Source organism: Hippopotamus amphibius, chromosome 9, assembly GCF_030028045.1.
Source record: "Hippopotamus amphibius kiboko isolate mHipAmp2 chromosome 9, mHipAmp2.hap2, whole genome shotgun sequence".
Taxonomy (NCBI): domain Eukaryota; kingdom Metazoa; phylum Chordata; class Mammalia; order Artiodactyla; family Hippopotamidae; genus Hippopotamus; species Hippopotamus amphibius.
Genome location: NC_080194.1, coordinates 34158715 through 34184293, shown reverse-complemented (window position 1 = coordinate 34184293; position 25579 = coordinate 34158715). Strand labels below are relative to the sequence as shown.

The window sequence follows — 25579 nt, the reverse complement described above, 5'->3', positions numbered from 1 at the left end:
TGAGAAGCCCATGAACTGCAACGAAGAACAGCCCTCATTGCCAAAACTAGAGAAAGCCTGTCGGCAGCAACAAAGAGCCATGCAGCCAAAAAAAAAAAAGATTCAATTAATTATTTAAAAAAAAAAAAGAAGAAAAACTGTTGCTCATTTCCAAGTCATGAACCTATCCCATGCCTTCCCCTACAAGCTTTATGGTTTTATATTTCATATTTATGTCTGTGCTCTACCTCAAGTTAATCCTTGTGTTTGATGTGAGGTAGAGGTTCACTTTTTTTCCATATGGATATTCAGTTATTGCAGCACTATTTGTGGAAAAAACTTTCTTCTCCCTATTGGACTGCTTTGGTGCCTTTGTCAAAAATCTCACAAATGCATGTCTATTTCTGGGTGCTCTTTTCCACTGATCTATCTGATATGTCAGCATCACACTGTCTTGATTATTATGGGTTAACAGTAAGCCTTGAAATTAAGTAGTATAAGTCCTCCAAATGTGTTCTTTTTCAAGATTGCTTTGGCCATTCTAAGCAGTCTGCATTTCCACATAAATTTTAGAATTGTCCTGTCAATTTCTAGAAAAAAGTCTGCTGCAATTTTTATTGGGATTGCATTCAGGCTACAGAATGATTTGTGGAAAACTGACATCCTAATGATATTGGGTTTTCCATATCCTTAGAATTTTTACTTTACTGATTATATAATCTAAACTTACCTGGCCATTTTTGTTAGTTTCTTGTTATTTGCTTATTTTGTATTCAATCCTTTACTTATTTAAATATTTCAATTATATATTAAAATGGAATAATTTCAATATATTAAAGACTTTGGGGGTCTCAATCTGTTATTGGTTGTTTCTGTAGACACTATTTCATACTGGCTTATTTCTTTGGTATTTGGTCATTTTAAAATTGTGAGTTCATATCTTACTGAATTTTATCTGTGGAAATCCTGACTGCCTAAACTGGGACTGCATTATTCTAGAGAGGATTTACAATTGCTTCTTCTGGAGGCAAGGGTGAGGGACATGCCACTGAAGAGGGATTATTTTATTCCTCTTCCCGTCTTCTACCCTGATGTAAATAAAGCTCTCAGGTTCAGCCAGCTACCTTTACCGAAGTCAAGGCTTAATTGTGCTCACAAATCTGGTTTCCCCAACAGCTAATAGCTCAGAATTTGGTTTTCCCTATTTGTCCTTTCCTTGAGAGTAGACAAGGGACCTATTAGAGATTTTCTTTTCTTCTTGGGAAAAACAATATATCAAAATCATGGGTTTTTTTGTTGTTATTGCAATTTTCTAAGATCTATTTCTATGTTAGTGAGAGGGTCCCTCATTATTACCATGTTGGAAATGGAGGACTTCATTGAGTTTTTAAATTATAATTTACCGTTGGGCTTCCTAGGTGGCCCAGTGGTTAAGAATCCTCCTGCCAATGAAGAGGACATGGGTTCGATTCCTGCTCCAGGAAGATCCCACATGCCGCGGAGCAACTAAGCCCGTGCGCCACAACTATTGAGCCTGTACTTTAGAGCCGGTGAGGCACAACTATTAACCCAATGTGCTGCAACTACTGAAGCCCACATGCCTAGAGTCTGTGCTCTGCAACAAGAGAAGCCATGGCAATGAGGAGCCCATGCACCACAACAAAGAGTATCCCCCACTCACCGCAACTGAAAGAAAGCCCGCACACAGCAAAAGAGACCCAACACAGTCAATAAAATAAATAAATAAATAAATAAATTTATTTTAAAAATATATAATTTACTGTTAAAAGATCTTGGCTAAGATCTTGACATATAAAAATCATATATCTGCAAAAATGAAAAGTTAAGGCCATGATATTTTTGAAGAGATTTATAGTAACCTCAGTTATAAAAAATACTAAAATATGATCAGTTATTTGAGATGAGAAGATACATAGGAATAATCTATTATCTCTATAAACCATTCTTTAAAAAATTATTTTGGCACTGAAAGAACCTGATAAACAAAATAACCCCCTGGCAGTACTTATGTTCCATTTAATTTTCCCTTGAGGACAAAAAAGACAGAATAACTTCAAGATCATGAAAAGCAAAAATTACTAAAGTTTTTGAATCACTACCTAAAAATTAGTTCATTTAATGCTTCCATCTTAAAACACCAACACAGATGTTTGGCCTCGCTGCCTTGAAACCCTATGTTTTTGTAAAAAATGTTCAGAATGTCATGTTAAATCCCCACAAGTAACATTGTTGACACAAGAATATAAATATTAATAAATCCCAAGTTGGTAATGAATAATCCATTAAAATAAGAGTATCACATGTGAATCCATTTATAACTGAAAAGAGCCTCTCTATAATGTTAAACAACAGCATATGCTGGAATGAAGACAGGATCTATTTTTTTATGTATTTATGAAATGCTGAATTATAAAATATTAAGTGTTCAACAGTGCAGGTGTATTTGCAAACAACAACACCAACAAAAAAATTCAAGTTTTTCCCCCAGTATATGATTATTCAAATGAAAAGGAATATTTTTGTTGTTTGTGGCAATTCTATAAGGAATTACTAATTAGTATATGCTAAAATTAAGTTTAGAGAAAGCCTTATAACTTAGTTCCTCAGTTAATTACAGCACATAAAGTACAAAATGGAAAAAAAACTCCCTAAAATAGTTTTTTGTAGTTTTATCACCAGTTATAGGGAATCAGGAAATTACCTAACTTTAGGGCTTCTGGTGACCTTAATCTATTAATCAAATTCCTTTGTTTTCTATAATGAGAGTACCAAAGTAATTGTAACAAAGTAGTAAAAGTAGCAAAAGACGTGAGTTTTTTTAAGGCAAATTTACCATGTCTTGTTCTTCTCAGAGATGTTCAATAATTTCCTTCCTACAAAAATGAGAATCTTTAAGTTATAAAATATGTTTGTTATATGTTCTATATAATTTAATTATGCTTGCGTGTACGTGTGTGTTTCAAGCAGAGAAAAGTTCAAATGGAAGTCAAAACTCTTCCATCTATATGCCAGAGATAACCATTATTAAGGATTTAGTATAAATACCCTTCCAAATTTTTAGTATGATATACATACATACATACATACAATGTAATTTTAGGTCAAAAGTATAATTATATCTACTTTAGGTAACTTCCTTTTTGCTCACCTGGCAATATATAACAGAAGTTTTTTTCACATGGGTACATATTATAGAGCTACATATTACAGCTCTACTTAGAATAGAGCTATGCCTGTCTATTTAGCAGCTAAACAGTATTCCAAAGAAGAGTTCCACCATAATTAGATCAGTCAATATCCAAATGGTAAACATTTAGGAGGCTTTCCATTTCTGCTATTATAAACTATTATAGCTAGTCTCTTACAAACTACAAAGTGCTTATTACAAGATTACATTTTTGATGCTAGATTTTAAGTTAGAGTTGCTGAGAAAGATATAACTTGAAATAGGGTTTGAAAAGATAAATATGCCCTGCAAAAAAAAATAACAGCAATACCCTGTCATTAATGTGTATAAGTTATAAGAGCATAAATAATAGTGATACAATTAACACCCATATACGTAATTTAAGAAATAGAGTATTACCATTACCTTTGACGATCTCTATGTTCATGTCCTTCCTCTCTGTTTCCCAGAGGTAATTTTCTTCAATATTTTGCTTATCATCCTTTGATTTTCTTTTTTCCCAGATTTACCGAGGTATATTTGACAGATAAAATTGTAGCATACAATGGTGATTTAATATATGTATACACTGCTTTTCTTTTTTAGTTTTACCACATGTTGTATCCCTAACTTAAATATCTCTAAATAATATATTACATGCTTCAAATTTTATATGAATGAAAGCATATTGTAATTGAATTGCCTTTTTATTTTTGCACAAAATTATCTTCTTTAACATTCATCCACATTGTTCATTGTAGCTGCAATTCATGCATTACCTCTGCTAAATAATATTCTAACATAAGATACCACAATTTACCTATACATTCTACTGCTGGTTGGCATATGAGGTGTTTCCAGTTTTCTGCTATTTCAAACAATATTCCTATGAACATTTTTGTGCATATCTCTTGGTGTATGTGGGTAAGATCTCCTCTAAGAATGGAATCACTGGGTCATAGAATATGTTCATATTCAGCTTTACAGGAAAATCTTATTTATCACTTTATAGCTTACTAAATTTTCTAAAGGGACTGTACCACTGTACACTAACAAGCAGAGTCTACACGCTCCATTTGTTCGATAACTTCACCAATACTTAATATTATCCAATTATAAAATTATCACAAAATAGTGAATGTAAAATGCTATCTCACTGTGGTTTTAATTTACATTTCTCTAGTTACTGACATAGATCATCTTTTCAAAAAATGTCATTTTATTCATACACTAATTATCCAAGTGGATTTCCTTTTTTCTGGGATACTTTAAGTCTCCTGCCCATTTAAAATTTGGGTTGTCTTTTTCTTATTGATTTGTAGGAGTTTTTATAATCTGAGTACTAATCTGTTGGCAGTCATATGCTTTGCAAATATTTCTCACTCTGAAATTTACATTTTCATTCTCTTTATGGTATTTTTTTGATGAACAGAAGTTCTAATTTTAATGCAGTCAAATTTACCAATCTTTTCTTTTTAACTGAGGTAAAATTGGTATATAACAATCTTTTCTTTTAAGATTGGCACTATCTGTACCTTGTTTAACAAATCTTTTCCTACTCCAAAGTCATAAGGCTATTTCGTTTATTCTCTTTGAAAGACTGTATAGGTTGGCTTTTCATATTTAAGTATTAATATTTAATCCACATAAAACTGATTTTACTGTATAGTGTAAGGTATCTGTACATTTTTTTGTACATGGTTCATTATGTGTACATGGTCACCCAACTGTCCCAATACTAGTTATTGAATTTTTTACCTCTTTGTCACCGATCTGAAACACCAACTCTGTCATAAATCACCTTTACAAAAGTGTACATCTGTTTATGAACTCTAAATTCTGTTCCACTGGCTAACTTGCTTATGATTTTGCCAATACCACACTGTTTTAATTACTACGATCTTTAACTAAAAAAATCTTAAGCATTACCGAGGTATAACTGACAAATAAAATGGTAAGATATTTAAAGTGTACATTGAGGTGATTTGATATATGTATACATTGTGAAAGGATTCCTACAACTGAGTTAAATGACACCTCATCTCACATATTTATCTGGGTATTTTTTGTTGTTGTTTAGTTTTGTGTTGCTTTATTTTCTTTTTTGGTGAAAACATTTAAGTTCAACTCTCTCAGCAATTTCAGTTATATAATAAAGTGTTATCAATTATAGTCACCATGTTGTGCATTAGATCCTCAGGCCTTATTCACCACATAGCTAAAAGTTTGTACCTCTTACAGACCTCTCTCTATTTCTTTCACCCCTCAGCCCCTGGCAACCATTTTCTACTCTGTTTCTAAGAGTCTGACCTTCCCTCCCCCTCGCCAGGTTCCACATATAATACCATGTAGTATTTGCCTTTCTCTGTCTGGCTTATTTTACTTGGCACAATGCCTTTACGGTTTATCCACATTATTGCAAGTGGCAGAATTTCCTTCTTCCTCATGGCTGAATAATATTCCACCGTACTGTGTGTATATACACCACATCTTCTTTATCCATTCATCCACTGATGGACATTTAGGTTATTTTCATATCTTGGCTATTGTGACTAATGCTGCAGTGAATGTGGGAGTGCAGATACTTCTTCAATAGCCTGTTTTCATTTCCTTTGGATATACCCAGAGTAGAACTGCTGGATCATATAGTATGGTTCTATTTTTAATTTTTTGAGGAATCTCCATACTATTTTTTATAGTGGCTACACTAATTTACATTCCCACCGATAGTGCAAAAGGGTTCCTTTTTCTCCATAACCTTGCCAATATTTATTATCTCTTGTCTCTTTGATAATAGCCTTTCTAACAGATGTGAGGTGGTATCTCATTGTGATAGTGATCTGCAATTCCCTGATGATTAGTACCTTCAGCACATTTCACTTACCTTTTGGCCATCTTCTTTTAAACTAATTTTTGATATGTGACACTGCCAATCCCCATGCTTTGCCATCTTATATGTTGGTAATTCTCAGACTTTTGCTCTTCCATTTGGGATTCTGATGGGAATTGCAGTAACTCTATAGATTATTCTGGGGAGAACTGATATCTTTATAATATTGAGTCTTCCAATCCATGAACATGGTATATCTTTCCATTTATTTAGGCCTTATTTCATCCACAAATTTTATTATTAATTATACCCTGTAATTCTCAATTTCTAATCTACCAAAATTTAACATGTATTTTACTCAGTTTCTCTGGAGTCCCACAGATAGTCTTTGAAATCTCAATATTTAATCACATACGTTTTTCTCCTTGTGCAAAAAGTTTAAGAAAGGATTTTTGCATCACCTGTAAAGAATATGATGCCAATGTCACGAGAGACAGGATGGGGAAATCAGATTGTTTGCTTTTCCTAAATTGTGTGCTTATTATTTTGTGGGAAGTTTACCTCTATAAGATCATACACATATGTTGAAGGCAACTGGAAATATTTTGTGCTTTACCTACACAAAGTACTTAGTAAACACTTAACTGAGTAATTCATTTATCATTTGGATTACCCATCATTCGTTGCCCTCTGCTTTAATAGTACAACTGAAAACTGACTGAAAGGGCTGACATGAATACAGACATCAAGTAATATATAAATGAATGTTTTAAAGATAACTTTTCATTTTCAGAAAGCTTGCTTATAGAACTAGTAAAATAACCTAATATTTTTCAAGAAAAAACAAAGAAAGAGTAAAAAACTCTTAGTGTTTATGCCCAGTAATACATAAGTATTTTTGACAGAAATGGTACGGATATCGGCTCTTCATCCTATTAGGTGTAGAAGGCTCAAGAACCTGTTATATTGGTAATTACTGAATCACCTGGAAAAATAACAAGTATTCTCAAATAAGAAGGACGATCAGAAAGAACTAAAAGTTACCTGTAGAGTACAGTTCATCATCCTTATTATGTAGTCAAACTGCTGATGGTCTAATATTGCCCGGTTTTGCTGAACATGTAAACCCAGCTCATCAGTGAGACACTGTCTTGCTGCCTTTCCTTTAAGGGCTCTCAATGCAGCAGGAAGTGTCTGAGGACAAGAGAGGCAGACATGAACAAAAGGCACCACTGGAAAAAGTAACTTTCGATCACGCTGAAAACTCACATGTATCCTGTAAACCATTTAACAGAGTTATCAGTTGAATTAAACTCCTAGAAAAGAGCTGATTTGTTGTTATGGACAACTGTAAACAGATGAATTTATAGCGATTTTTTATTTGTAAAGCAGCATGAAAATAAGTAGGACTAGCTTATGTGATACATTTAAAAAACATTAAACTTCATTAAAAAAACTCATCAAAATTGTGGTCACCAAAATAACCACTGCTTCAGATTATGAATCAAAACTACGGACACATAGACACAACACATTCTTTCAATAACTGGTCACATTTCCATGGCAAGAATTGAAGGAAAAATTAAAATGACAAGAATCATAGGTAATTTTACACTTTTAAAGTGATTAGCAACTTAAACCACTACTCAGTTTTAATTTATGACTGGAAAATTCTGCAAACTCTTCTTATTTCAAAAGTATAATTAAGAAGGAAAAAAACCCTCACAGGAACAAACAGAAATCTCTGGGTTTATGTACTAAAACTCTCAACACCCACAAGAATGCCTCTTCCAGTTCACCTTTAGATCCCAGTTAATTTACTTTACATAAAATAATAATAGGCTTATTTAACTTTGAAAACCTAAAATGAGAACAAAGGGGCAAATAAGAAGGAAGGGAAGAAGACTGAGAGTAGGGAGACTTAATATTGTTACAACAGGTACAAGAAACAGGGTGTGAAAGCTGAAAGCAAGAGAAGCAAAAGAAAGTCTGTAACACTGCAACCATAAGAAAAAAATGGATATCAAAAAAAATTCAACACATAAAGAGGCTTGAGGTCATTTACTGCAAGGGTAAAAACTTTACTTTACCTGTCTTACTAGCCCTTGTAATAAATGTTTAGAACTATGATGAGTCATTATGAAAAGGTTACATTATGTTTAATGTGTTTTATTAAAGAAGGCAAGAAAATGTGCTTTAACAAGGCACATTTAAATGAATACCACAATTTTTATAATTCATTACTTGTTCTAACTAGATTCTTTGTAGTAAATAAAATTATATTTTAAATGTTAAGCTTCTAAGTAATATGCCAAAACAGAATTAATGAATATTGTTTAAAAGTTTCAGAGGGAAAAAATGACTATCAATACTTTTCCGGTAGCCATATAATTAGGCTTGGCTAACATTTTAAATCTTAGACACTGTTCATTTAAAACGATCAAAACAATGAAAGGATACTTTATAAGGAAAAGGGATTGAATTAGAGGAGAGGTCAGTTAGCAAGCTAAACACAGAAATCTGAAGGGGATACGATGAATGCTTACTTGGGAAAGATAGCATTTTATTACCTTTTCAGTCTCCAATGTTTTGTTTTCAAATATGAATGAGATGCAGTTTCTAACAACTTCCAATCTCTGTGCACTGTTGAAAACTGTTGTCACCTTATCCATTATTGAAACTAGTAAAGGAATATAAGGAAAACAAATTAAACTCCTTTGGCAATCACAAAAACAAGGGGAATATTACTGTTTACAGTTTATATGACTGTAACTGTTTACATGACCAACACTTAAGTGTTTTTTCCCCTTGTTACATGACATTCAAGGTATTTCATTTCATCACTTTGATTACATTTTTAGGTTGTGAAGTGGCAGGCTAGTCAAAGGCTTATTTAGGATAATTTCACAGGATAGATCCTAATACTGCACTTAACTCTTCTGCAAATTAATTCACACTGCTCAGTAAAATTTTATTAAGCAAAGGTAAACATCTTTTTTTTTTTAACCTTTAATTGTAAACAAGCAGATAAGCAATGTTTTGGGTACAGGATCATGACAAAAATAGCTAACACTCATATGTAGGAGAACTGACTACTAAAAGAAAAAGAAGTTGATATTTCTAACATACTATCAAAGAAAAACCACATACCACAAAAAATTAGGTTCTAAAAATCTGAGTACAGGTGACCTGAAGAAGCACTGCATACAAAGAGAAATGATCATGGCCAAAGAACTGCTATACAAATTTGGGAAAGTCACTTTTCAGTTCTGTGAACTTAGTACCTACCAACTTTACCAGGTTGGATAATTCTAGTGTACTACATAGGCTAAAATTATTTAAAATAAATTTAACTTGCTAAAAAATATTAGAAAGATATAAATTAAAGTTAAATAAAAAGTATAATTTCACAAAGAACTACACTACACCATTTGTACAAATGAAGCAGTATCAATAATTCTTAAGCTTTATATTTTATGGCTGCTCTTATCTAACAAGAAAGACCACCATATCTTACTCTTGGCATTCCTTTCATTTCATCAGTACAAAACTTTTTATCCTTCAAATAATTTTTTAAACTTTAAAAAATTTTGAAATAATTATAAGCTTACAAAAAGTTGCAAATTAGCACAGAGAAGATCCATGCCCTCATCACCCAGCTTCCCCCAATGGTGATACCTCACATAACTGTAGTGCTTTATCAGAATCAGGAAATCAGTCTTACTTGGTTTTTACTAGTTTTCTTGAGATCATTTAAAATCATGTATTAGTAACATTAATGACCATGATGGTAAAAGATTATTTCATATGACTTCTCTGTCTGAAATGTGCATTCTTAATTTTGCACTCTGGTGCTTCCCACATGTGTAGGTTAGTGGCATAGACTGAAATTGATCTACATTTAGAGTAGAAACTTCTTAGTCTCCAAATAAGACCAAATACTTTGAGAAAGCAACATCTTTAACCTATGTTTATAAGTTTTTAATTCTAAAATCTCTTTAGCAGCATTTTAAATTTTCTTTAGGATGAAGCATTAAAAATTCCACATTTTCTTACAATGAATCTGTTTACCATCTGGCAATTATTCTTTTCCTTTGGAGACTATGCCCTAGTTCATTCCCAGAAGAAAGTTCTTCACTTAGAGTTACTGATATATCAGAGATTGGCCAAATCCCCACTTGTGGCATCCTAATACTAGCTTTCTAACATTTGATAACAACTCTGGTTTATGGGTATTTGACTTCCCAGGGCTTCCTTCCTAAAGCTTTGGCTTTCAAATGCTATTTTTAGCTGTTTATCATCACTCTGGCTCCTCTGAGGGATAGCTGGAAACTAATTAACCTCTCAAAATGTGAATGGCTCTTAAAGTGACAGAGCAATTCTACACTCATATTAAATGGTATCATGTAAAATGAAACATTCATTCATACAAGGGAAATCCTGACTCTGATGAACTTAAATGAGCCAGAAAGTTGGGACAGAGGTCCCTGCATTCATCTTTCACTTCTTCATTTATCTTTCGTTGTTTGCTTGTTCATTCATTCATTCATTCATTCAGTCTTTACAGGAAGTGCATGCAGGGACAAATACTGAGTCATGTGTACCTCTCTCACTGACTACATTGAGACATCCCATATGCATCTAAAAAAAGAATTTGGTGTTGATTGAAAATGAAGAAAGTAAAGAGATTATACAAAAATAATATTGAAACAAAGCTAAAATTCAAGAAAATTAAAATTTAAACCAACTTCTAATCTGTCCATGTGAGTATTTAAAGAAAGCATTCAACTAGCTCATGAATATTAAAGTTACATGACCAAACCACTCAAAAAATAACTACACTAACATGTCTACTTATCCTCCATTCTCTTCTCTATGTGAAAGTACAATCAACACTTAAGTAAAAGCTGTTACTACTTAGAGAAATAATAGCAAATTAACATTAAGTAAAAAATAATAAGTAATATTAACATTACTACATAACAAATGTTAAGCATACATAATTACTAACATTACTACATAAATAATTAATATATCCTGGAATTTTAACAATAAAATTACATATAAATAATTGTTATTATGTAAATAATTAATTGTATATAAATTAATTACTTATATAAATAGTTAACACATCCTGGAATTTTAAGAATAAAATTACACTCACTTCCAGGTATGGTAGAACAGTTTGCAGCAAACTAAAACTCCTACCAGGAACAATTATAAAAGTAACATAAAATGCAAAAGCCATCTATTTAAATATATCAGAGAGCTACAGAAGCACAAGGATTAGAGGACCTAAAATTCCAGAGAAAGTAAAAGACCAAAGAGGTAATTTCACAAGCACATCCAATTTTTCCCTAAGAGATTTGCCAATATTGGGTACACACAGGAGGCTGAGAATCTGGGCTTGATTCCGGCAGATGGCCAGGTTGACCAGCAAAGTTTCTGGTGAACACTGAACAGACAAAAGTGGATGTATGCTATAGTCCCGAAGTAAACCTCTAACAGAACGGTAAACATATATAAATAACAAGTTAACAGATATAAATTATGGAATAAAAATAGTTTATTAATCCAAAAGGAGGCAAGAAAGCAGGGGAAAATGTAAAACGAGAGGATCAAGCAGAAAAAACCCAGTAAATTATATTTAAAGCCATTACTGTACCAGTAATTATATTTATATAAATGAGCTAAATAAAAGTAATATACTACAACAGTCAAACTGGCTAAAAAAAAAAACCCTACATGCTGCTTACAAGAGGCAAACCTTAATTATAAGGACCCAGAGTTTGAAAATAAAAGAATAAAAAAAGATAAACCATACAACCACTTACCAAAGGAAGGCAGGTATAGCTATATAAAACTCAAAGCACACTTTATGACAAGAAGCATTACCAGAGAAAAAGAAGGATGTTCCACAATGATAAAGGGCTCAATCACCAGGGTGCTATAATATTTGCAAATGTATTTGCATACAATAAATCAATTTCAAAATACATAAAGAAAAAATGGACAGAACTAAAATGAGAACTAGGCAATTCTAGTACTTATCACGGGAGACTTTAACACATCTCTCTCAATAGCTAAAGAAAAAGAAGAGATAAAAATCAGTAAAAAAAAAAAAAAAAGACAATGCACAGAATGGGAAAAAATATTTGCAAATCACGTTTGATAAGGGACTTGTATACAGAATATACAGAGACTTCTTAAACAAAAAAGACAAACAGCTCAATTTAAAAATGGGCAAAAGGATCTGAATAGAGAGACATTTTTTCCAGAGAAGATATAAAAATGGCCAATAAGTACTTGAAAAGATATTAGTGGATGCTGAGAAAGCAGAATGCCCATACACTGCTGGTAGGAATGGTGTGGTTGTTCTGGAAAACATCCTGGCAGTTCCTCAAATCATTAAACATGGACTTACCACATAATATGATAATTCCACACCTAGGTATACACCCGAGAGAACTGAAAACATATGTCCACACAAAAACTTACACATGAATGCTCACAGCAGCACTATTATTAGTAGCCAAAAAGTAGAAACAACCCAAATGTCCATTAACTGATATATGGATAACAAAATGTGATATATATATATCCATACAATGGAATATTATTCAGGCACAAAAAGCAATGAAGTACTATATACGCTACATGGATGAACCTTGAAAATATTATGCTAAATGAAAGAAGCCAATCACAAAAGATCACATACTGTACAATTCCATTTACATAAAATGTCCAGAATAGGCAAATCTATAAAGACAGGAAGTTGATTACTGCCTAAGGCTGGGGAAGGAGTGGTTTTGGTTGTTTTGGTTGGGGGGGAATGGGGAGTGACTGCTAATGGGTATGGGTATTTCTATTTGGGGTAATGAAAATGTTCTGAAATTATTGAAAATGGTTGCACTCTGTGAACTGCACACTTTAAATGGGTGAATTTTATGGTATGTGAATTATATCTCGATATAGCTGTTTTTAAAAAAGAGAAGATTCTACATTGGGAGTAATTAGGCTAATGGTTACCCTTGTGAGAGGGACTGAATAGAACAGTGTTTCTAGGTATTGATAGTGCTGATTCTGGTTACATGATTTTGTTCACTTTGTGAAAATTCATCAAGTCATGCACTTTTGTTTTCATGTCTTATACCTTGATAAAAGGTTTACTTTTAAAACAAACAAATGGACAAATACATACCAACAGGTGGTCCTGCAGGCACAACACATTTCTTTTCCACTCTTGAAGCAGGAGGTGCATTCTGGTTCTTAGCAAGATTTTCCTGCATTAACTCCTGTACCCGAGTTTCATTAATCTTTGGGAAAGGAAGAATATGAACTCGCAAGTGGGATCCTTCTGTTGGGCGTGGAACTTTCTGAAATGCCATATGAGGGTTTGGATTCTCCTACAAAATCAAACGTAGGTAAAATTATTCCAAAGTTAAAAGAACAATGCCAGATTGTTGGCCAGAGGGGCAAAAAGTGAAATCAGATAGATGAGAGATTGTATATACATTCAGATATATGCTATAAAACAGAGTACCGGAATCTTACTTCTTACATGATCTACCAGCAGCATCTGATACAGCTGATCACTCTTTTTCCTCTTCAATGAACACTTTCTTCACTTGACTTCTAGGTCTTTTTGCAACACCTTTGTCTATTTTTCATCTCCCTAATCTCTTAACTATGTGAATACCCCAAGGCTCAGACCCTGGGCTACTTTTCTATCTACACTTACTTCCTTGGTGATAACTTCCAGTCTCTTATTTTCAAACCATAAAACACCAGTGATTCACAAATTTTTACCTCCAAATGAGCTTCCTCCTGAACTCCATACTCATATATTCAACCACCCACCCACAGTGTTTCCATCTGGATTTAAAATAACATCATAAATATATGTCCAAAATGGAGCACTTAATATCCACCTCCTCCAAATCTGCTTTCTACAGTCCTCCCCATCTAACACCCAATTATCCATTCTTCTGCAAACCTTTTAGACTTTGCCTTTAAAATATGTTTATAACCTGACCACTTTTCAACACACCTTGGTTCAAGACATCTCTCATATTGCTACTGAACAGTCTTCTAACCAGTCTCCTCGCTCCACCCTTGCTCCCACCCTCACTCTACTTTTAACACTGCAGGCAGAGTGATCTAGTTTAGTATGTCACATCATCACCTAACTACTCTGTTCATTCGAACAGCTCTTCATCTCATTCAGAGTAAAACTGAAAGTTCTTACAATAATTTATAAGATCTGGCTTCTCTATATGACTGTGTCTTAGCACTGTTTCCTTCATTCATTCTGCTCCTGCTACACAGGTCTTCTATAATTCCTGCCTCAAAGTCTTCACACTTAACTGTTCCCTCTGCCTGAATGCCTGTCTCCCACCAATTTGCAATGCATCCTCTTTCTCTTCCTGCATGTCTTTGCTCAAAGGCCACCTTTCTTGGCCACTCTATCTAAGATTATACCCCCAACACAATCCCTATCCCCCTTATTATATTTTCTTCTTTAGCACTTATTACCTTCTTACATACTATAAATTCTCTTTAACTCGTTTATTGTCTACCCTTTTCTCATTAAAATAAAACTCCAGAGGACAGATATTTTGGTCAATTAAAAAATTTTTTTGTCCTCTGCTGTATACTTATCTAGAAACTGCCTGGCACATAGCAGGCACCCTAAACTACTTCCTACTGTATCCTGATGAATGGGACACAATGTTGAACACATACTAGAATTGCAATAATTAAATTACTTGTGTCAGCTAATATTTTCATTGACCCTTAGGACTGGCACGGACTTTTATCCAGCCACTTCTTAAGTAGAATTATATTTCAAATACGACAAGCACAGTGGAATCCATCCTTTTTAAAAAGGTCTCTAAGGAAGGCTGCTTTATAATCATTCTTAGACAAACTCTTGCATTTGTCATTCTTTGCAACCAGAAAATTTCTTTTGCTCTTGAACCTGTGTTATTCACATTGTACATTAGGCTCAATTCTGCCCTATACATTCTCTGAACAGTTACAATGGCCAACTGTCATCATCTACCAGCGCTGCTCCCCATCATTCTTTCTGGTTACTTGGCCCAGACCCAGATAAAGGAAAGGTTGGACCACAGCAGATGGTATAGGGAGCATATCTCAGCAATACAATGGATATATTACTCTTTTAAGTGTCAAAAAGCCTGGGTTCTAGTTTTTGCCCTGCTCATTATGTGATGCTGGATAAATAACTTTGCCTAAGTCTACACAAGCATATCTTGTTTTACTGCTCTTCACTTTATTGTGCTTTGTAGACACTGGGTTTTTTTGTTGTTGTTTGCTTGTTTGTTAAACAAATTTAAGGTCTGTGGCAACCCTGTGTTGAACAAGTTTACTGGCACCATTTTTTCCAACAGCGTTTGTTCACTTTGTGTCTCTGTGTCATGTTTTGGTAATTCCCACAATATTTCAAACCTTTTCATCATTATTATATTTGTTATGACAATCTCTGGTCGGGGATCTCTGATGTTATCACTGCAAAAAGATTATGACTTGCTGAAGGCTCAGATGATGGTTAGCATTTTTTTTTAGCAAAAAGAAGTATTTTAAATTAAGGCATGTACATTGTTTTTTTAGATACAAATACTATTGCACATTTAATAGACTACAGTATAGTGCAAACACAATTTTTTATATGTACTGGGAAAGCAAAAACTTTGTGTGACTCACTTTATTGTGATATTTGCTTTACTGCGGTGGTCTGGAACTGAGCCCACAATGTCTCCAAGGTATGCCTGTACTTATGCTTCTCTTAAAAGGTTCCTGAGAAGGTGAAATTAGTTTGAAAACTTGTTCTTGCTAAAGTAGCCCTCATGCACACTTTGTATTTTCCTCTAATATCTTTAGCAAAAACAGGAAAAAATAAGTAAATTCCTATGCCAAGTCTTCACGATCACTTTCTAAACTATATGTTGAAAAAACTGTTCTAAAATTATGCCTGGATTAACACCAATATCACTGGTCTGGAGTTTCTGAAATTGCCCTTTTCCAAAAACAGTATGGTTGTTCTCTGCTCTTTAGGCACAAATATTCAAGATACCTTCTCTTCTCAAAAGTTATAAATATCAATTTTCTAAAACCCATTGGGCAGATATTTCTTTCAGCCTGGGGAAGTAATTCATGTGGATTTTGAGTTCTGAATCTTTCAGAGTATATTCTTAACTACTTCTGTTTCTATATACATTTATTTTCTTTATAATAAAATAAAAACTTTAAATATATTTCCTGTGATATAAAGAATACTCATTAAAACAAATTTTAAAACATGGAAAAATAAAAGTAGAAATCTTCTCAGTGATGCCAGTATCTTTTCTAGTATATTTTATCTCTCTCTCAATATACATTCTTCCATCTTATCCCAAAAATGACAAGGTGGTTTAGAAAAATAAAGATATACATATTGATTGCTTCTAGTCAAAATTCTGTAATGTTATGGGTTCATCCTAAACTTTATAAGGTCAAAGATCCAAAAATAGTCAAGGCAATTCTGAAGAAGAGTAAATGGAGAAGTCAAACTTTCCAGATATCAAAACTTACATAAACCTTTAATAATTAATACAGTATGGTAACTGGTATCACTGAAGGGTTAAAGGGCTAATGGAATAGATAAGCCCAGGAAAAGGACCATGTGTGAAAATGTAATAGAGACAGGAGGTACTATAATTCAGAAGGAAAAGTTAGACAATTCAATGAGAGAAGGTAACACAACAAAGTATTTTCAGCTCATCTCTGACATCAGACTGCCTGGGTTAAATACTAGTTTAGCCACTCACTAGCAGCGTGACCTGGTGCAGTATCAATTCTCTTTATCACTTGTGTTTTAGTTTCCTCATCTGTAAGGAAGACAATAATACAGTACCTACTTCATAAGGTTCTTGTGAGGGTGGAACAAGCTGTTAAAAAAAGCTTTACAACACACACACACACACACACACACACCCACCCCAGAATAAACCCGAAAGCTCTTTTCCAAAAGTTTAGAGAATATATTCATTTAAAAAATGTTCAGTCACTGCATATTCTATGGCATGACATCATGCCTCTAAAATTAAAACCACCTCTTTCTCCCAAGATTCCTATCATATCTACAGCTACTTATATTTTAGTACTCAATAAGGGTTTAAACAAAAATCACTTATTAAAGAAAAGATATAGCTATTTGTCACTAATAGTGTTTTTCTTCTCGTAAGCAATTTGAAATATTGTAAACCAAACACATACGTAATTTAGTAATAAGCATTCTAAAAACTGATTTTAAAACAAAGTTCAAAGTTGAGGCTATCCTTCAGGTGTACAGAAAATCTTCATAAAAATTCAGATTATAGGCTAAAGTTACTAAATGATAATATATTCAACGATGTTTAGAAAATTCAAAAAAGGCTCATGCCCCAAGATCTAGTACTATTTAGTTTTCTGGTTGCCATATCTGTACACTGCTGCCCTCTAACGGGCAGTGTGGTAAACATATAGGACCACATTCACTACCTCACACCCAACTTAGTCACATAATGACTTTTGGGAAGGCAGCAGAAATGAGAGACATTTTAAGGCTCACTGAACTCTGCATGTTCTTGGAAAAACATGCTATTATTTGTAACTCCAAATGCATTTAGATCAGTCCCTTGAAGATTACTGAGCTCATTAAAAACCGCAGCCCAATTTCATTGTTGAATCTCTGTGTGGAAATAAGGAAATGCATTATTTTCCAACAGAATAAAGAAGCAGCCAAATATTCATCTCTGATTTTAGAGAAGTGCAAATATAAAGTAATAACCAAGGATTTAGACCACTACATACTTACGGTGAAAATAATTCTGTCCAACACAACCAGAAAACTGGCAAAATGTACTATCATTTAAAGGCAATTTTAAAGTTGGGTAATGATTTTCAAGAATTGGGCTCTGTAATCCTGCTTTTAGAGTATCCTACAGCAATGGGAGGTTTAATGATTTTCTCAGACTTGAAAAAACGACACACACACCATCTGGTCTGGAAACATGGATTTTTCTTTTCTCTCTTTCTCTTTTTTTTTTTTGGCAAGCCAAATGAGAATATGCCTAGGACTTACAAAAAACAAAGCTGAGAAAGCACTTCAAATGAAGGCAAAGCAAAGCAAAGCAAAACAAAACAACACAAAACGCCCCAAACCCTACTGGAAATTCAAAGTAGGCACACTGGGGAAAAAAGTTTCTTCCTATACATTGGTCTCAGCAATGAATGACAAATCAATGTGACCTTGTTAGAGTTTCCCATATTAATTTAGGCATCTAATAATTATTTAATGTGCACCAATCATACCTAGACCTGTGTTACACAAATTCTTAAAAATCCTTTCAAATACAGCCAAAACCAATACTATCATTGAACTAAATCATTAAACACTGACAAAATGTAACTGCACTTTTTAAAGTTGCCTGGCTGTGAACGTAACATATGACAGAATGAAACACTCTCAATTTTCCATCCTCACAGGCCTTTCAATGATCACCTAATAGAATTAATGTCTCATCCTTAATACAAAGAAATTTGGTGTATCACTTTAATATCTAATGGGCTGGTTGCCCTAATTCAGGGTTTCTTATTAACCGTAACACTACTGACATTTTGGGCTAGATAATTCTTTGTTTGGTGGGAGGGTTGGGTGGGGAAAAATGTGTGTCTTGTATATTGTAAGATGTTTAGAAGCATCCCTGGCTTCTACTTACTAGATGCCAGTAGTATACCCTCTCTAGTTATGACAACCATAAAAGGTTACCAGACACTGCCAAATTTCTGGGGGGATGGAGTATGCCCCTGTTAGAACAACTACTCTAATAATTCATGACTCTATATGGAGGCTTCATGGTTTAAGACAAGTATTCCTTTTACAAGTACCAAAAGAGCACAAAGTGACTAGCTAAGAGACCTAATACTCTCACTTATCCGCTGGCAAGCAGATTAAAGCCATAAAAAGATAAAACCACACCTATCACAATGGCTAAAAACAAAGCAAAACAAAAAAACAACTGAGGATACCAAGTGCTGGTGAAGACAGAAAGCAAACAGAATGCTCATATGTTGCTGTCAGGAATGCAAAGTGGTATAGATACTTAGAAAAACAGTATGGCAGTTTCTTATAGTTAATTTCTTTTGTTTATACCATTTTCCAGCATCCTATTCCTAAATATTAACTCAAGAGAAAAAAATATTTATGTTCACACAAAAACCTGTGCAAATGTTTAGGGTGGTTTTACTTATAATTGCCAAAACTGTCCTTCATTTGCTCAACAGATAAATAAAACTCTGGTAATAACCATACAATGAAATACTGCTCAACTATAAAAAGGAATAACTGATACATGCAGTGACACAGGTGAGTCTAAAATGCATTATGCTAAGAGAAAGAAACCAAACTCAAAAAACTACATAATGACATTATGGAAAAGGCAAAAACTACAGGGACAGAAAACAGATCAGTTGCCAAAAGTCTGAAGTGGTAGGAGGATGTGACTCTAAGGGAGCACTAAGAAAATTCTGCAGGTGACAGAAATGTTCTATACCCTTAGAGTGGTGGTGGTGGTGGTGGTATAACTTCATTCATTTGTCAAAATCCACCAAACTGTACATTAAAAGGGTAAATTTTACTATATGTAAATTATACCGCAGTAAATCTGACAATGAACAAACAAATCAGATAGGATGGAGGAAGGAATGTGATTTTTATGCTTTGGGTTGGGGGCCTCACTTCATCATAACAATATAAATAAGTTAGGTTTTGACTTTTTGAGATGAAAGATGATCACAATATTTAACTTCCTTCTTATAACAACAACAAATCCCTTTATTCACAGTTGGCAAAAAGTACAAATATCATCAACGTAGATTAAATGGGCCTGCTAGTAAAATTAACTTTCTGCAGAAACGTAAAGGGAACGGATCTTACGTGATTAAGAATGGCTATTCCTGTATTAGGGCTTTGTTCTCTCACTGGAATTTTAAAACTTATTTGTTTCAACACTGGGCAACAAAATACCTATTAGGCATAATTAGAAATCTCATATTAAAAGTCCAAGTCCTCTCATTTTTCCTTTAATTTTTAAGAAAAGAGACAAATTACACAATCTGGCAAATGTTTATGTACTACCACAGCGGCAAAACAAATTAGAAAAACTGCACTATGTAAAACAGTAAAACACATGTTCAATTGATTTCTTGATGCCTTGGAATAGATGTTTATAATGCTCTTCTTCTGACCTATCTTAATATTCTCATTTCGCATTCAGCAAGTTGTCTTTTATAAGTGTATATCAAGAACCATAGAGAAAGAGCAGGTGAGTAGCTAAGTGTGCTGTCATGTAGACATCAAGGATTCTGAAAGCCAAAGTAGGCAGACACATTATTATCAACTGGGCATGAAAAGAAAAGCTGTACCAATGTATGGCCAATAAAAATCTTCACGGTATAACTTTGCCAACACAGATTTGTCTCTAACGGATTTATTCCTTTCCTTCATCTTCATTCCACCTTCCCTTTTCCTCCTCCACCAAACTCACCAAACATTTTTCTTAATTATTTAGGAAGTTTCAAAAGTTAAAAGAGCAGCTAAATCCAGTTGCAATTCATCCTACTCACATCTACTCACATTCCTACTCACTGAAGAGCACTATAAAGGACTGGTGATAAGAAACTGGACAATTAAGGTTCGTTTTTGAGATACTTCAAAGGAAAGTGAAAGAGAGAGGCTAGATACACATACCAGACTGCAGTGCAATAAAGTATTTACAAACATCTGAATGGAATCACCAGGTTTCAATTCTAACCCAATAATAAGGAAACAGTCAAATTATATGGTTGGCTTTTGCTTACCAAAAGGAAATTTTAGAAATGTGATAAAAAAAAAAAAAAAACTGACCAGTTAAAATAGAACCGTCTGGATTATTTTCTTCGCATTGAGACCTCCCTCCCCTCAACTTCCTGCACAATCCAAGAAAGTAATCTTACCATCATGTCTGCTTTTTAACTTTGTAAAGTATTTACTTCAGGAATCTTAGGACCATCATGGACTTCAGAATCACAGAACTGGAAGGAATCTCATAAAGTCTGAGGACAATCCATTGGGATATTCTCAAATACTCACTCATCACATACGTGTATCCTCTTCTCAAAGGTATTAGTGGAATCATATACCTAGAAAATGCCTGGAACTAATAGGTACCTGATATACAGATTTGATTAAATTTAATGGAACAGAATTAAGAGTGTGGAGGGGAAAAATTCCAGCGAGCGCTCAAGAAATGCAGAGTACATTTGAAGGGCAATTTCCATATCTTACCTGGGTAATACAGTCCCTCATGATGATCACTTTAAAAGTGTTATTCTAAAGGGAGTCCAACTCGAGGTTGGAAGATGCCTTAGAGGACTGGGGCGGGGAGGGTGGGGGGGACTCGAGGGGGGGGGGAGTCAAGGAAGGGAAGGAATACGGGGATATGTGTATAAAAACAGATGATTGAACTTGGTGTACCCCCCAAAAAATAATAAATAAATAAATAAAATTTAAAAAAAAAAGGGTTATTCTATAGGATGCAGGCTGTTTGTGTTTTACAATCACTCTTAAGAATGTATAATTACTAGATAGTTATTTTATTGCAGTTTTCAGTTTTGTTTTGGCTTAGTGTAAGCTACATCTCACTAAATGTAGGTTATAGATCAAATTTAAGTTATCATTACATTTAAGTTACTTTGTTTTTGCATCAAAATGGCTTGGCACACTCCCTTACACACACTGCATATTCTATCCTGTGACAAGAGACAAACCTGTGTCAGAACCCCAGCTCTGGTCACTTATTGGCTATAAAATTTTACAGTTCTGGAATAGTCTTGTAAAAACCTAAGAAATAAACATTCAGTTATTAAAGAGATCGGTCCCACAGTCTCAAACACTGATTCCCATTTGATGTTTTGCTATTCTTTGAAATCCATAAATATATCACTCCTAGTGGGCAAAGAAAAAAACCTTCTAATCTTCAACTTCCTCACATATCAACACCTGCCCTATCTATCTCACAGGGCTATTTCCAAGATCAAATGAGAAGATGCATTACAGAGCTTTATAAAGAAAAAAGTATAAAGTCAGCCATTGGAAGTACCACTATTTTTCCAATTGGAGATGAGCCAGCCTAATGGAGTGAAAGAACATACGCTTAGGAACTGGACAGATGAAAATTCCTGAATTTAAAATCTGGATTCAACCACTTAACAACCATATGATCCTGAGCCAATTATTCCCAGTAAAATGGGGATAATGACACCTATCTTACATTGTTATAAGGATTAGAGATGATGTATGCAAAGTGCTAAATTCCATGCCTGACGCTGTGCTAAACACTCAAATTTATTATTATTACAAGTCAACAGAATTTTCTCATGTGATCACACTATACGTTAGTACTATACAGCCATCATACTGACAATAAATGGCAAAGACCAGCACAGAACACAATTTTTCCTTCTGACAGAATTCTTTTTAAGTTTTAGCATACTAATCAAGAAACAGATTTATTATATTGGACACCGTTATAAATGTGGAATTGATATCAGTCCAAGGGATAAATTTTAAAATAAGTTTAGGAGTAAAATTCTTAAATAACTGAATAATACAAAACAAAGAAACCCAGTTTAGTATTCCTGCTTTTATCCAATTGGTTCTCAGATTTCGAATGGGTGTGACAAAGCACTTACTAAGGATCCAACATCCAAAAAAGTCCACCTATTCAAATAATGAAGCCATACAACACCAGGATACTAACCCCAAATCCTTCTTAACTGTATTTCCTTTAAAATACACCTTCCCTCAACTTTCCCTTGGAAGATCATACTTCTCACTTACTTCCCTTTTGTTAGTAAAAAGATTCAGCTCTGAAAATCTTCACACACGGGAGAAATGACTAGTAATCAGCCACAATCCACCTTCCTGCATGCATCTTAGGTTTATGTCTCTTCTGGTATCCAAAAGCACACTTAACCACATTACAACCTTCTTAACTTACTGCATTTCTTCTATCAGGGAATATTTTCACCCTTGAGTTTCTGTAGTCACCTGACAGTTTTCTTTCTTTCTTTCAGCTTTTCACTCCCTGTATGTTCAAAACAACACAACTCAAAAGTTTTTCCTGATACTGTGGACAATCACTGTACCAAGCTAAAGCAGAATACATTGGTCAATTCTGTCTGAGGTCGTTCTGGTCTCCAATGAGTCTAATCTTTACATCTCAAAAATGTTCAATACACTCTTGAGAAGACAGAAACCTAATAAATGAAAATCACAATGAAGGCAAATGACAAACTGGAAAATTCTGACTAATATGTTTTTGTAATACAGCAATTGACAGGAAAATCACTTTGAAAAATGAGGTCTGTTTTGAGGCATAGTACGAACTGTAATATCTTGTAAACCCATAGTCCCAAAGGTTTTAAATCAGAGCAAAAAAGATAATCAGTAGGAATATGAAGCTTTTCAATTTTTCAAACAAAATACTTTACTAATATGTTTAAAATTAATGACTGTCTGGAGACTTCCCTGGTGGCGCAGTGGTTAAGAATCTGCCTGCCAATGCAGGAGACATGGATTCGACCCCTGGGCTGGGAAGATCCCACATGCTGCAGAGCAACTAAGACCGTGTGTCACAACTACTGAGCCCGCGTGCTGCAACTACTGAAGCCAGTGCGCCTAGAGCCCGTGCTCCTTGACAAGAGAAGCCACTGCACTTAGAAGCCCATGCGCCACAATGAAGAGTAGCCTCTGCTCACCACAACTAGAGAGAAAAGCCTGTGTACAGCAACAAAGACCCAACACAGCCAAAAAATAATAATAATAAATACTTTAAAAATAAATAATAAAATTAAGGACTGTCTAAATAAATATACTTACATTTTTGAATAGTTGCTCAGCAAGTTCTCTGACATGCTTTATCATCTTCAATGGGTTATTTTCTTCAATTTTAATTCGCTCTACTTCAAAAGCTACCAACTTGGAAAAAGAATCAAATAGCAAAACATCAATACCAAAATATGCTGAATTAGAAAGCCGTGTGATAATTTCACAGAATCTGTAAACCAAAAAGCATCCAAAATGTATACTATTATTAAACCAAAGTATTTTAGGTTTTTACTAGGTTTCACCTCTATTCTAGAGGTACAGAGTCAATCAAGTCTTTGGATGTTCTGGGGGTCTCTCTCTGATGATTTTCTTGGAAAAAGTCATTTCTGGAACTCAGATTCTCTCATTCTCCAGGCCTCACTTAGAGAATTCTCTCACTCTGAGAATTTTAGATGGTCAGAAAGTTTTCAAACATTTTCCTAACTCACAAAATATAAACCAAATATTCAAGATGGGTCACTCTAGTCCTAGCTCTGCTAACAGCGTGATTTGAAACAAGTCACTAAAACTCCTGAGCTTGTTTCTTCATCTCTAAAATAAGAGGGAAGAACAAGATGACCTTCAGGTTCCTTCTAGTTCTCAAATTATATAAACTCTGATCCATCTCCTTACCAACTAACTTACTGGGAGAACTGTGTTAGCGTGTACACTTGGAGTGGAGCAAAGAGTACTGACAGGCAAAAATGAAGTACAGGGAGGAGGTAGACGACAGACTTTTTTTTTTTTAAGGGTATAATACAGGACCCTTCATTCTAGGAACTAATAGATTCACTGGGGCCGAAAGACACATAAAACAATGACTCCACCTATTCTAGGCCAGAATTCAGAAGGATTGCCAAAGAAAGTCAAACATTTCTTTCCCTCTAAGAGGTCTTTTGATGGGAGTGTGGGGATAAGACACACACAGTGCAAGCTGCCGCTCAAAGCTCCATAGGCCTTCTGTGTGGTAGGCTGCCCTCTGCTAAATGAAAACAAGGATCCCTTTCCCAGGCGCAAATGCAATTTTCTGAAAAGCACATTCCTCTGCAAACCAATTAAATGGCTGAAGAGGGTAGAAGAAGAAATTACATAGGTCTGGTGTCTCATTTCTTTTAGGCTCTTGACTGAAGTATACATATGAATAACTGGCTTTCAAGTAACAACATCAATAAGACATCAAAAATCAAAACTGCAGACAGAACATACAGAACTGGATGAACACTAAGGGAAGACCTAATAGGAATCTTATACAGAGTCCTTGCCTTATCATTGTTTCCAATCTGAAGTATCTAGCTAGCAAGCTAGCTATCTTGTGTAAATAAATATGCATAATAAAAGACAAGTTGCCATATAAAGTTAGAGGCATAAAATAAAGCTTAATGCAGACTAGTGGCTCTCAGAGTCATCTACTCTGGAAAAGTCGGAGGAGGTGGTAAGATATGAACAGAGTATGAAAAATGGACTGAAAAGCAGAAAGAGAGCACTTCAAGCAAGGGAAGCACTTACAAGCATAGTCAGAGGCTGTGGCAAGCCAGTTTTCTGGAAGTAATCAATCTGACTTATTAGTTGTGATGAAGCTGCCAAAGAGAGTTACTAAAGGAATTTGGATAGAAAGGAAAGGGGTACATAAACC

General features: G+C 34.3%; 1 protein-coding gene across 5 annotated transcripts in view; it reads right to left on the bottom strand.

Moving 5' to 3' along the window:
* Nucleotides 1-25579, bottom strand: part of SBF2 (SET binding factor 2) — a 440997-nt gene that overhangs the window by 169240 nt on the left and 246178 nt on the right. For all 5 annotated transcript variants that reach the window (XM_057749271.1, XM_057749273.1, XM_057749274.1 and 2 more), the window contains 4 exons: nucleotides 23959-24057; nucleotides 13198-13402; nucleotides 8567-8676; nucleotides 7041-7190 (listed from right to left, as the gene is read on the bottom strand). In XM_057749271.1, coding sequence (XP_057605254.1) covers nucleotides 7041-7190; nucleotides 8567-8676; nucleotides 13198-13402; nucleotides 23959-24057 — 564 coding nt within the window. The remainder of the gene's footprint in view (nucleotides 1-7040; nucleotides 7191-8566; nucleotides 8677-13197; nucleotides 13403-23958; nucleotides 24058-25579) is intronic.